The sequence below is a fragment of the Alternaria burnsii genome (assembly GCF_013036055.1).
Source record: "Alternaria burnsii strain CBS107.38 chromosome Unknown 715, whole genome shotgun sequence".
In the NCBI taxonomy this organism is placed as follows: Eukaryota; Fungi; Ascomycota; class Dothideomycetes; order Pleosporales; family Pleosporaceae; genus Alternaria; species Alternaria burnsii.
In genome coordinates, this window is record NW_024066116.1 from 1,317,410 (window position 1) to 1,329,867 (window position 12,458).

At 52.3% G+C, this 12,458-nt stretch overlaps 6 protein-coding genes across 6 annotated transcripts; 4 read left to right on the top strand and 2 right to left on the bottom strand.

Moving 5' to 3' along the window:
* Positions 1–49: 49 nt before the first annotated feature.
* Positions 50–250, top strand: GT037_007596 (uncharacterized protein; the record flags this gene model as incomplete). Its single annotated transcript, XM_038932643.1, has 1 exon — positions 50–250. One exon carries the CDS (start codon positions 50–52, stop codon positions 248–250), a length of 201 nt encoding a protein of 66 aa, XP_038785131.1.
* Positions 251–453: 203 nt separating this feature from the next.
* Positions 454–2,760, top strand: GT037_007597 (dual specificity phosphatase; the record flags this gene model as incomplete). Its single annotated transcript, XM_038932644.1, has 2 exons — positions 454–781; positions 878–2,760. 2 exons carry the CDS (start codon positions 454–456, stop codon positions 2,758–2,760), a joined length of 2,211 nt encoding a protein of 736 aa, XP_038785132.1.
* Positions 2,761–3,762: 1,002 nt separating this feature from the next.
* On the bottom strand, positions 3,763–5,289 carry GT037_007598 (uncharacterized protein; the record flags this gene model as incomplete). The annotated part of the gene is made up of 1 exon (XM_038932645.1): positions 3,763–5,289. The coding sequence occupies one exon, from the start codon at positions 5,287–5,289 to the stop codon at positions 3,763–3,765; it is 1,527 nt and encodes a 508-aa protein (XP_038785133.1).
* A 1,337-nt stretch (positions 5,290–6,626) lies between these two features.
* On the bottom strand, positions 6,627–6,851 carry GT037_007599 (uncharacterized protein; the record flags this gene model as incomplete). The annotated part of the gene is made up of 1 exon (XM_038932646.1): positions 6,627–6,851. The coding sequence occupies one exon, from the start codon at positions 6,849–6,851 to the stop codon at positions 6,627–6,629; it is 225 nt and encodes a 74-aa protein (XP_038785134.1).
* A 194-nt stretch (positions 6,852–7,045) lies between these two features.
* GT037_007600 (rna polymerase ii subunit a c-terminal domain phosphatase ssu72) lies at positions 7,046–7,973 on the top strand (the record flags this gene model as incomplete). Its single annotated transcript, XM_038932647.1, has 2 exons — positions 7,046–7,266; positions 7,316–7,973. The coding sequence occupies 2 exons, from the start codon at positions 7,046–7,048 to the stop codon at positions 7,971–7,973; spliced, it is 879 nt and encodes a 292-aa protein (XP_038785135.1).
* A 425-nt stretch (positions 7,974–8,398) lies between these two features.
* Positions 8,399–12,055, top strand: GT037_007601 (c6 finger domain-containing protein; the record flags this gene model as incomplete). The annotated part of the gene is made up of 4 exons (XM_038932648.1): positions 8,399–8,507; positions 8,564–8,787; positions 10,209–11,681; positions 11,738–12,055. 4 exons carry the CDS (start codon positions 8,399–8,401, stop codon positions 12,053–12,055), a joined length of 2,124 nt encoding a protein of 707 aa, XP_038785136.1.
* Positions 12,056–12,458: the final 403 nt, after the last annotated feature.

Below are 12,458 nucleotides of genomic sequence, written 5' to 3' on the forward strand. Positions count from 1 at the left end.
ACGCCGCTTCCGAAGCCTGGCAGCAGCCCAACCCAACGTCATCCCGCCCATGCACCCATCACAAACCTCTTTAGCTAGGCAGTTTTCATATCGCAAACACTCCCACGCGATTCCTTGTCCATTTGGGTTGGAGAAAACACTATCGGACAAAGCAAACACCGCTCGCTATCTTTCCGTATCGCTGGCCAGGATGATATTCTCAGATATCGAACGCGTCTCCAGCTTCCAGATTGGAGACTGTCCATCATAGCTGCGTATTCGTCATTCCCCCAACGTGCGCAAGGTTTCCAGTGAGAGACGCTCTCGCGCACCGGCTCTTTCTCTCCAGCGATCCGGGCACGAGAGGCAGCATCTCATTCCATTGGCTGCCGCTCATCGCGCGTCACCGTCCCGCACGCCAGCACCTCGACGCCCCGTCGCATATACTTTCAGCATTCCAGCACGCAAAGGGCCATGGAGCCTCATTCGCGTCCTGGCTTGTTCCGCAATGGCACGTTGCGTCTTCCACAGGCTCCCCTCGCTGCCTCACCCGGCAACCCAGTGACACAGACCGCTTCAGACCTTAATCTCTGGTACGGTCAGAGTATAAAGCAATCTGCTTACCGTCTTCTCCAACTTCTCAATCCATTCGTAGTTAGCGGAGGGCGGTTGACTCTGACTTTTGTGGGCATGCTCCAATTGACAGCACTGTGTGGCTTCGGATCTGTGCTTTGGTATCGGAGCAAAGGGAAGGGGAAGGGGAATACCCTCACCACGCAAGATGCACCTGATACCGCGGCCGGTGAGTTGTTTAAGCCTTAGTGATACCCGTGGACGAACATCCAATCACGTGGCTGAGCTAGCCATCATCTAGCCTTGTCTTGCTAATCCTCCGCAGATGAGGCTGCTACAACGGACTCGGGCCTGCTGAAGAAATATTCCACTATTCGCTCGTATACCGTCTCTTCTTCCGGCTTCACATATCCCAGACTTCGGACCTTTTACCGTCCACATCATCAGGAGGACAAACTCCCCAAGTATCCGTGTCCAGTTCCACTGTTGGTTTTCGTCCATGGTCTTGGGGGTTCTATCGCTCAATTCAGTCCTATTCTCATCAGCCTTTCCAATCTCGCTCCATGCTTGGCCGTAGACCTCCCTGGGTGTGGCGTGTCGAGCTTCGAGCCAAAAGCATGGGACGCCTACACCACGGAAGCTCTAGTGCAGCTCCTTGCCGTCGTCATAGAGACTTACCGTGCAGTCGATAGCAGACAACCTGTCGTGCTCGTTGGCCACAGTATGGGATGCTCACTAGCCGCACTCCTAGCTTCTTCGTCTTCGCCATATGCACATCTCCTTTCGCAAAATGTCAGCGGACTGATTGCTATATGTCCCAAGGCTGAGCCCCCTACCGAGAAAGAGGCCAAAAAGCTGCGTTCAGTCACGTTGACACCCGTTGTTCTCTTCGACCTGATCAGACGCTGGGATAGGAGAGGCGGTGTCAATAGCAAGAGCGTTCTACGCATGGCAGGAGTGGACGCTGACGATGAGACTAAGAAACTGCAGCTGCGCTTCAACAAACAGAGTCGAAGTTCTGTGTGGTTGAGGATGGCGCGGGGTATGTGCCCCGATTACTCAAGCGGCTCACCGAAAGGAGGCCTTCCCGGTAAGGCAGTATGGAAGGGGCTTGACATTCCCTTGTTCCTTGCCGCTGGTGAGACAGATACGGTCACTCCTGCGTCAAATGTCAAGCAGATTGTCGAATTTCTGGGGAGGGATGTCAGTGCAATCCAGCCGCCGAGCGAAAAGGCGAGCTTGCCCATTGCAGCAGCTCCGTTCGTACCTTCTGCAGTCCTCCCGAACGAGCCGAAGCGTACAGAGCACCAGGACTCTGGTATTGATGCAACAGACCTACCCAAACTCGAAGATGATACCAGGACCATCGAATCAACCTCCGTTTCCACCAATAATGGGAGTCTCACGTCCACAGAGGAGAATACAACAGAAGGGAGCATAACTACGGCTGACGGGCCAATGCTCTCCAACACCACAAGTCCATCATCACACACTCCGTCGCCTCATCCGCGTCGGCTAGTTGTCAAAACTGCTATTATGCCCAAGCCTGCCGCTCATTCCTTACTATTTGCGCCGTCTACATCCCGTATAATAGCTGGGCTGATTGGCACCTTCTTTGCCGACTATATCGATCCTCGTCTATCGCTTGCTTGGCAACTCAACTATCTGTCAACTGAGGGGAAATGGGACGTCAAAAATCTGGAAAAATGGAAGGCCGTGCGCCCAGTATCGGAGCCTATTGCTGGTGTCTTTCGCGCAATGAAGACACTTCGTGAGGTCGACGAAGAGCACACACCAAAGGTACTCACCAAGAACTGGGCAGGCAAGCTCTGCGCAATCATCGATATCTCGCACGACAACCCTGTATACGATCCAAAAGGCCTGGAAGAAGGCGGCATCCTATATCATAAGTTTCCGACAGTGTCAAAACAACCTCCACAGTCAGCCGAGGTCAAAGAGTTTTTCGACCTCGTTGATAAGATCCGAGCTGAAGGCAGACCGGGTCTGATTGGGGTACACTGTCACTATGGCTTTAACCGTACCGGCTTCTTTCTCGTGTCGTATATGATCGAGCGACTAGGCTACCGGGTAGAAGATGCGATCGACACCTTCCAGCAGGCTCGCCCACCAGGCATCCGACACTCGCATTTCATAGATGCACTTTACGTTCGGTACTGTCAGGGTCTTAGGCGCGCTCCGACATTGTGACTAGCACAATGACAATATTCTTCTTGTTCATTCTTACCGTTTTGGGCGGCCTTTTTGTATAGTATGCTTTTATTGGTTGTTTCGTGTCCACTTGGTCTGGCAAGCGCACGCGTTAAGGAGTACAATCACTGTTGGACATGGGCAAATTATGAGGGACATAGGAACTTGTGGTATCAGGGTCGCATCCTTGGACTAGCACTAGTATATTTTCAGATCAATAAAATAACGGTCGAACACTACGATTTGTTCAACGTACTGGTTCGTCGTCACATGTTGGCTCCCATGTAGAGTAATCGTACAACCTTCTAACAATGCAAGTTTTGAGGAGCAATAAGTAGCGTGTGCAATATATGGTTGTGATACCAAGTCAAATCATCTCTGTGAAGTGTTGTGTGTACGTAAAAGAGATAGAGAGACGATTTTACCTCAGCCATGATTTGCCGAGACACAGGAATGAATCTCTGGAAAATAAATCATTTATTACAAAGGACGGCGGTTCATACACCGCATCATCACTATTGCTCAGCTCAAGAGGTAACTGCCTCCCAGCTCGTCATTACTCGGCTCGCTGTTCTATCCAAGCCAAGTGTCGTTCGTCAAGAAAGTACAACTACAATGATGCCTATTTCGGCCGATATGAGATCCTTCCACATCGTCTCCGTCAGGCTGATGTACCTGTCAGTCTTTACTGCGGCAACAACAGTATCGTTTTTGGCGCTCTGCATATAGAGCACAAAAACACAAAGAACCGCTACATGCCGAGGAATGCGTTCGTAAAAGTAACGGGGCAAGACATGGGTTGAAGCGAATGTCGTGAACGCGTTGAGCATTTCGTTTCTGTGCGACCAGCTTTGATAGAAATCCGGACGCTTGACCCCAGCGGTCGGGGCATTGACCTGGCGTTGCATAGCTCCCAAGCTACTCAGATGCTTGCCGCACTGCCGTGAGTTTTGTTTTCTAAACTTGCGCTACATGATGGTGAGGCAAGCGACCTGATTATGTTCATGGCTTCTGCTCTTGAGACTCAGGCTCCGGTGTTGATTCGACGCCCTCCATACCCCCCGTATCCTTACTTCTCGAGAATGGGCCGCCTTCAGTAGTCGTGGGCGTCCCAAGCCTATCTGTTGGATACTTCTCTAGGTCTTTGTGGCTTGTCGAAAACGTCGATATGACAGGCGTGTAGTTCTGCGGATGATCAGCCTGAGTAGGCGTCTTCGCTTCAGGCCCGGCCGAAATCGGGCTGAGTAGGCTCTCGGGTCCGTTGTTTGCCTCAGGAGGCAGCAGTTCAGGCTGTGACTGTATGGCACCAACGAGACCATTCCAACCTCCTTCAATATCGCGCAGGAGGCGGACATATTCTTCGGGCACAAGTCCACTTTCACCGGTCTTCGGATCTTGAGCTACTAGCCAGCCCTGGCCGTGTCTGTATGATACCAGTATCACTTGCCCTTCTACCAGCGGTAGCTCGTTATCATTTTCGCGTGCAAAGTCGAATAGGGCAACGGCCTTGCCGTGCATCTCCTCATCGGGCGACGCGATTGTGAACTGGTAGTCGCGCGAGAAGCGATTATCATCGTGTATGTAGTCCTCGGGTTCCGACATCTCATCGTCGGAGTCGTAAGGCGGGCCTTCGACGTCTCCGTCGGCATCCGCGTAGGCGCGTTGGGGAAGGGTGGTTGCGAAATGTGAGTCTCGTCGTGATGCTCCTTCTGGCACACCGAGCCGCGACGACTCGGGCGGGTATGTGATATATTCGCCGCCAGGTCCGTTTGTAGCCTCATCGCTGACGAACTGGCTGCTCTCGCCGTTCATCGCCACTATCGAGCCGCGCCGTTGCTCCTCCGGATATCCTCTTCGCCCGCGAGTGTGGTCGAAGTTGACTATGTTGGATTTGTGCTTCTTGTGTCGTGCGCCGTGGTGGCTGGTGACCACCGGGCTTGAGATGTCGTCATCTTCGCTGTAGGGCGGGCCTCCGTCGTATGCTGTCTGCGGGAGTTGTTCGCCGTCTTTTTCATCCCAAGGCCCCGCAGACCAGCCACCTCGGTCGCTGCGCCATGCCACAGGTGGCGGATCTGATAGTCTACGGCTGTGTTCACTCGCTGGAGTGGAGATGTCGGAAGGCTGCTCCGGAAGCGGGCCATAGAAAAGAGGATGTAGCGGGTCATATGCGAAATCGCGCACGAGCGAGTAGGGCAGACTCGAGTGGAAGATGGGGAAGGCGGTCGATTGCGGCCTTGACCGTGCAGATTGGTGTGTGTTGGATGCGTTGGAGAAGGTGGATAGGCGCTTGTTCATGTAGGAGCTTGCGCGCTCAAGCTTCGCTTTGGAAGGCGGGGAAGTAACGAGTGGGGGCAGAGATGTGCGATTCACGCCCACTTGTGCGGATGCACCAGGATCGCTCCTTGGGGATAAGACGTCGGCAGCCATGTCTCGCTCGCTGTGTTTTTCTTGGACAGCCGCTCCTTCTGTTGTGTCCTTCAGCCTGTGCGGGTCGGCGGCCGTCTCTGATGCTGAATTGGTGTCTGTCATGCGCGGTAGAGGGACTTTGTGCAGGTTGTCTGGGTCTTCGGTGGTAAGCTATATGGGGATTTTCCAGCGCGGTGGAGGGCAGTGTGGGTGGCAGAGCCGGTTCGCGACAGAAGTCAGCTTTCAGTAGTCAGGCAAGAGTCCGCAGCAGCAGCAGCAAAACGGGCTCCAAGTGGCCAGCGCACAAGGCGCACAAGCAGCTTTCGAATCAAAGCGAGTCGGTACGTCTGGAGCGGCTCTGGAATGGCAACGGCAGATGGCGCAGTGACTCGATGTTTGTATCGAATGTTTCACAGTCGACGATGACCAATGGGCCGGCGAGCGCGCTCAAGGCCTTCTGGAAGGATGGCGTCGGCTGTGCAGATGCGCCTGGCGATTGGGAGGGGGAGCGGCGGGCGTGAAGATATTTCCACTGTAGAGCGGCTGGAGAAGCGCTCGCTGGGAGTTCAGGCCTGGCGCTAACACTCGCCCAGTGAACGGGTGATGAGCTGCGCACCCGAGGGACAAGTCTGTGGCTTTGAATGGGCACCGTGCAGGAGGGGAACGGCAACAGTGCGGCTAAGGGGCGACGCGACTATGGCCAAAGACTCAGCGGGTTCTGGATGTTGTCGTGGACCAGCGCGCGCGTGGTGGTGAAGGCCAACTCTATTTTTGGCACCAGGCAGCGGGGGAGGTGCTAGATGCCAATGCTGTGTTTCAGGACAAGTTTGACAGCGTCGCCAGAGTGAAAAGGCATAAGAAGAGGTCCGCAATGGGCAACACTTCTCAAGTACAAGAACAAGTCAACGGGCCTCAACACGGAGCCTTGCTGGCATCAACGAGGGGTGTGTGTTCTGACGGCTCTTCCTTTCCATGATTGCAAACCCCATCAATGCATGCTTAGGCTACTTTCACCCTAGTAGGCGTTTCAGGTCACCGACTAGCTGCATAGGGACCGCTTGTCGAATGCGCTTCGAGTCCGACGAGGAACTTCCTTGACGCAGTCTTCACCGTGTGCTGTCACGAGGGCAGACACATCATAGCTGGCTCGGATATCATTCCTTTGGCCATGTCATGATTGTTTTCCGACCACCGTACCCAGGCCAGAATGCCGTGTGACAGGTGCGTTTGAGCTGGGTTGCCTAGACATGCCTGTTTGGGCACAGAGGCTGCTTGCGCAATTGCATAGCGTCACCCACGATCTCATCTAACAGCATACGATCTATACGAGGCAATGCTATACTGTCCAAGCGCTTCAGGAACAGGAAAACACCTGATGTCAACACGGCAAAGTATCAAGTCGACCAGCCCCTCCATTTCGTCTGTTGTTCGGCGCCCCGCGTAATCTTTCACCCGAATGCTTAGTCAGCCGCTAACAAGACATTGACCTGAGCTCTGAGCTCGACAAAGACTGCAACCTTCACAGGCCTCGTGCCTTGCATAACCACCAACACCACCACCGCCATTCTCTCCAACTCTTGCTCATCCCCTTCATGTACGGGACTATGAGCTTGGGTTCCTACTGTGTTCACTGTAAGTTTCTTCCCACCCCCGATGCGTGCCCACCTATGCGATGATGAACACATATTGGAGCTGTCCTAGGCAATAGCCTTTGAGGACTCTAATAATAATATACACTGAAAATTCTGATCTCGCGTGAACGTTGCAATAATTGTTACCTACGAATGTGTGGACCCGTAGCTAACTGTTGTGAAGAATTTGCAGAACTGCCTACAGACGCGTCGAGCAGCAACCCGCCCGCCCACGCTTCATCTCGACCATGTCTGCCGACCCACGACTGCGCGCGAGGCAGGAGCAGCAGCCTACGCCCACTGCTGCTGCTGCTGCTGCTGCTGCTCCTCCACCTCCTCCGCCGCCGCCGACCGAGCCCAGCCCCACGGGTATGGACGGCGCCAATGACGCGCACGCAGAGCAGAACATGGTGCCTGATGACAGCTTCAAGCTCAAGTTCTGCACTGTGTGTGCGAGTAACCAGAACCGGTATGTCCAGCGCTGATCTGCGAACCCAACTTCTTGCTAACTTGCTTAGTTCCATGGAAGCTCATCTGCAGCTTGCTTCAGCGCACCTCCCCACAATCAGCTTTGGCACTGGCTCTCTTGTCCGACTCCCCGGTCCAACCATCACCCAGCCTAACGTCTATCACTTCAACAGCACCACCTACCGTGCTATTCATGATGAGCTCGCTCAGCAGAATACTGCCCTCTACACTCACAACGGCCTGCTCAACATGCTTGGTCGTAATTTGAACATTAAGGGCTATCCTGAGCGCTTTCAAGACTGGGTGCCCGGCAAACCACGTCTGGATCATGCTGAAGACAAAGGTTCGCAGGGGACGGAATCGGGTGTAGTTGATGTCGTTGTAACGTGCGAGGAGCGTTGCTTCGATGCTGTGCTAGAAGATCTCCACAACAAGGGCGGAAAGCTCAACCGACCTGTTCATGTCTTCAACGTTGATATTAGGGATAATCATGAGGAAGCCCTCGTTGGTGGTAAAGCTATTCTCGACCTCGCGCTCAGCTTGAATGAAGCTGCGGCAAAAGAGAGGGAGCAGCATGGCGATAGTGGATGGCAATCAGGTGGCGGGGCTGCTCGTTCTGGCTTCGACGAGCGCGTTCCCGATATACTTGCAGCCTGGCAGGAGCGATGGCCCAACATGCCTGCGCTCTGGAGTTTGGCTTGGTTCTAGTTCCTACATGACGGCGTTACTGTTTTCCACATCCCGGCATGATTGCCCTAGATACCCATATTGCATAGCGAGGCGTTCTGGACATGACATCTATATGACGAGCTCTTACGAATACACGATTCCATAAAGCTCATCTTTGGTCCTTTGATTCGTGCACTGATATGAATCACCATGTGACATCCGACATGACGTCGTATCACAAACGTAGCGTACGCGCACAAGCGTCCACCGGCTGTAGCCTCGAGGCACGGTCTGCAGCTAGCCACGTGTGTGTACCACGAGCTCATCGCGAAAGTCAATGTGCTTTTGAGGTATCCTAGCAGCAAACAACACTCTAATCTCTTCTAACATTTCGATCAACATCTTCTATGCGACGAGGGTCATATCCAAGACGCCTCTACCCTACCTAGGTACTTACCAACACCATGAACGTAGTGCTACTCTTTGTCTTCATTGCTGGCGTCATCGCAACATTTGAATCAAGAGGTGGAGCTGGTAGTAGGCGCTGTGGATGGGAACTTATGCAAAACCTCCGTACGTTCATCGGTCGTCTTTCCGTCCCCTCGTGGACCAATCTGATATTTTTACAGAAATTCCTATTCCCAAACTCGGTGGCTGGTACGCAGAGCAAACAGGTGATCGCTCTTTGTGCGTGCTTCAGGATGACGGCTCGGAGTACTGCACTTGTATCTATGAGTGCGGAAACGGCGTTTGGAGGTCTCTTGACGAGAGTAAACACGACAGTTGGAGATATGGAAACGAGAGCAGCTCGTGGGAGTGGGAATTGGGATGCAAGAAATACTGTCACGCTGGGGTATGTGATGGGCAGGATTGATGGAGTCGGAGCAAATGCAGAACTGAGCGGCAGGCGTTGTTGAGATGCGACACACGACTGTGTTTGAAAATGGTGATTAGGATGTTCCAGGAAATGAATGTGGAAATAATGAGTTCTTTTTGTTGGTTTTCATCTGTTGTGTTGGGAAACACTCACTGATCCCGAATGTGTATCATCATTTGATGACAAGGGGAAACTAGCAAACCGCACTTGCTCGAGCCTTGGCCCGAACGGATGCCAAACGGTTGTTCTCTGAGCATTTTGAATTGCCCTCTCCTCTCAACGATCAGCACAAAAGAGACAATCATATGAACAAACAAAAAATTACTGTGCCCATGCTGGCGAGGACCAGGAATTGGCAAAAAAGACGACGTTGGCCAGATTCGAACTGACGCTCCCGAAGGAACAAGATTTCTAGTCTTGCGCGATAACCACTCCGCCACAACGCCTCGAATCGTTTTCATGCTTTGCTGCTTGATGACATAATCTGAATTTTGGCATAATAGATACTGAAAATGCAGATCATCACTACAGAAATTTGGCTTACGTGCCGAGCTTCGCCGTGTATCTGGTTGGAGTCTAGGGTCAAACGGCATGCAAAAGCGACCCCGTCTCGGCCCCAGCGCAGGACACCCGCAGCACGCATCGTAGTAGGAATTCATGTTCTAGCCGACATCATCTAGGTGTTCGCTGGGAACTCAACCATGTTGTTCAAGCTTGACAGTAACCTGGCCAATCGCACACATTTTCTTCAAAGTAAAGCGCAAGGTCGACGCTAACGTCAGGCATCCTATCTTATCACCGCCCTTCTGCACATAGAGAAAATCGTCGTCTTGGCCGCCCAATCTGTCGGATCACCAACGTTCCGCCGCAAGCTCCGGTTTCCACGAAACGACATGCATCAGTACCGTCGGAATGTTTGTCGTGGCTTGCATCAGAAACACCCATCAACGTCTATTGTGTTCAAGCTAAGCATCGTCGCCGTCAGTCCTTTGGGTAAGTCTGCACGTCGCAGAGACAAATACTCTGCAGACTTCTACCAGCCTTCTGCCGTAGGCCGTGCCTCTTAAGCCTCGATACTGTCGTCTTCCGTATCCTTGATGCAAAGCCACTTGTGTTCAAAATGGTGTACCGTGGGCGGCCATCAACAGGCTGCAAGAAGTGCCGCGAAAGAAAAATCAAAGTGAGTAACGGGCTGCCTCCATCTATACGTCCAAAGTTGCGTTGTGAACCCCTCCAGGGTATGCCGCGCGAGGTTGCGGTCGCCTGCCGCTTGTCGCAACTAGCTTCTTCCTAACTGGGAATCCAGTGCGAGATGGTAGCTTCAGGTCTCAGTTCCGATTTGTGCTACGAGTCCGATCTAGCCTCGATGATGCAGATTGCTGACTAGACGTCTACAGTGCGACGAGCGTCCAGGTGGTTGCGTGAAATGCTTTGAACGAAAATTCCAATGCCCTGGATACGATCGAACTGTCGACGCTTTCTTCCACGATGAGACCGCGCAAACTCAGGCGAAGGCGAAAAAGTCAAAGGCAAAAGCCATTGCCGCGCGTGATGCACGAGATACAAGAGACCTCCGAGAGGCATATCTACAGATCATGGCCAAACAATGTCCGGGAACGGCCATCACAGCGCCGCTCATTGACCAGGGTATATCCTTCTTCATGTCCTACTACTGCACGGGTGTGGATCAGCCATCGATACAGTCAATCGAGTACCAGCAACACCTATCCACACACGGCTTCCATCCGCTCGTTGCAACATCAATGACAGCCTTGGGTATCGCTGGCGTAGCCAACCTTTACATGGACTCTCGTCTCAAAAGCGAAGCGACACGTTGGTACCTCGAAGCTATCAAAATGGCCAATGCGGCAATTTCATCGCCTGAAGACGTAACTGCCGATAGCACCCTCACCTCAGTCAATCTTCTGAGCATGTTCGAAGCAACGTTCAATGACAACTCCCTAGCTGGATGGAGTAACCATGTGGATGGCGCTGCCTCCCTAATCAAAATGCGGGGCATGGGCCAATTTTCGACTCCAGCGGGACAGAGAATGTATCTCCACACCATTGGTTTGCTAACGATGAACTGCATGGGAAAAGGTGTTCCACTTCCTCAGTATGTTCACGATCTGAACACCGAAGTTATAAAGCACCTAGATACCGAGGATCCTAGGAACCGGTTCTTCTTTCTTCACATCAAGACCATTGACCTGAGAGCGCGGATTCTGAACCAAGAAGCGTTCTCATTGGTGGACATCATAGATTCGGCACTAGAGCTTGACGAGGTTGCTGTCAAGATTTTCAAAGATCAAGGTCCAGACTGGGACTATGATGTAGTGCCTTGCGAGGAACAAGAGTGCTGCTATGAGAACTTCTACCATATTTACCCAACTGCAACAGCAGCTCAAACCTGGAACTGGGTGCGTTACAATAGGATCTATTTCCACGACATCATCCGAAATTGCATATTGGCAGACTTCACTTCGACTCCACCCACGCTTGTCGGCACCAAGTATCATCAGCAACTAGAAACAAGCGCTCGCACTCTATACCAGCTACAATCTGACATCATAGCAAGCATGCCTCAATTCTTACACGACGTCCCTGATGAAGTGCCGAGCAGAGTAGCTAGCCCGACAAATAGTGAGCCGACCCCGCCAGGTGCGTCGGGGCGAGGCAAACCATGGCCTACAGCCGCTAGTACAACCTCAACATCTCCTTATCGTATAGCACTCAAATCTCTTGATGGGAACTTTCGAGGCAACACGCACAATCTCGTCAAAGCGCTGATCGGAAACGGATCAGTAAAAGATCGACTTCCCATCGTGCGGGTTGCAGGAGGCTACAGCACTGTATGGGCACTCTATGTGGTATGGTTTTTAATCATAACTAGCATCATGTTCTTACTACTGACGATTCTATGTAGGCTGCCGCCATGCCGTTAGCCTCGTCAAGAAGCCAAGACTTCGTAGACAATTGCATGACACGAATCGAGCACGAATTTGGCATCAACCAGGCTCGAGTGCTATCAAACGCCCTGAAACTCAAACGTCACCTCGCTAGCAAAGGCGCCATTGCTTTCGGTATATGTCCGCAATACTTACCACCGGACGATGGAGTTTATGTTCCGCAACAGGATCTATACAATAAGGTGGGTCAAAAGGTTCCTGAGGTCCTGATGGAGGCATCCTTCCAGGCTACTTTCCCAACTGTGGCAGATATTTTTTCAGGGCCTAAATACTAGAACCAAGCCTGACTCGTGCAGGTTGTTGAGATGACCGACGAAAACGCCTGAGGCGCTGTTGTTCGATGATCTGGATCCAGTATACTGAGACACAGTCAACGTTACGAGATTTTCAATAGGGTGGTATTTCAACAAGATATCTGAGAAATACCACGGTCGTTTCGAACAAGGTAACGAAGCGTTGATCCTCGTCATCCTCATTCGCACTCTGCTAAACGAAAGGACGACCGATTCGAGTAGCCCCAGGCTTACATTACCCTTGAAAACCGCCACCACACCAGCTCTAGAACCGCCGATCATCGTATTATCACACATGGATTTTGTAAATCAGACTTATGTTGCTAGTACTGAGCTTAGTCTTGTGGTGATGTTTTTGCTGGATTGGGTAACAAGAAATGCAAAG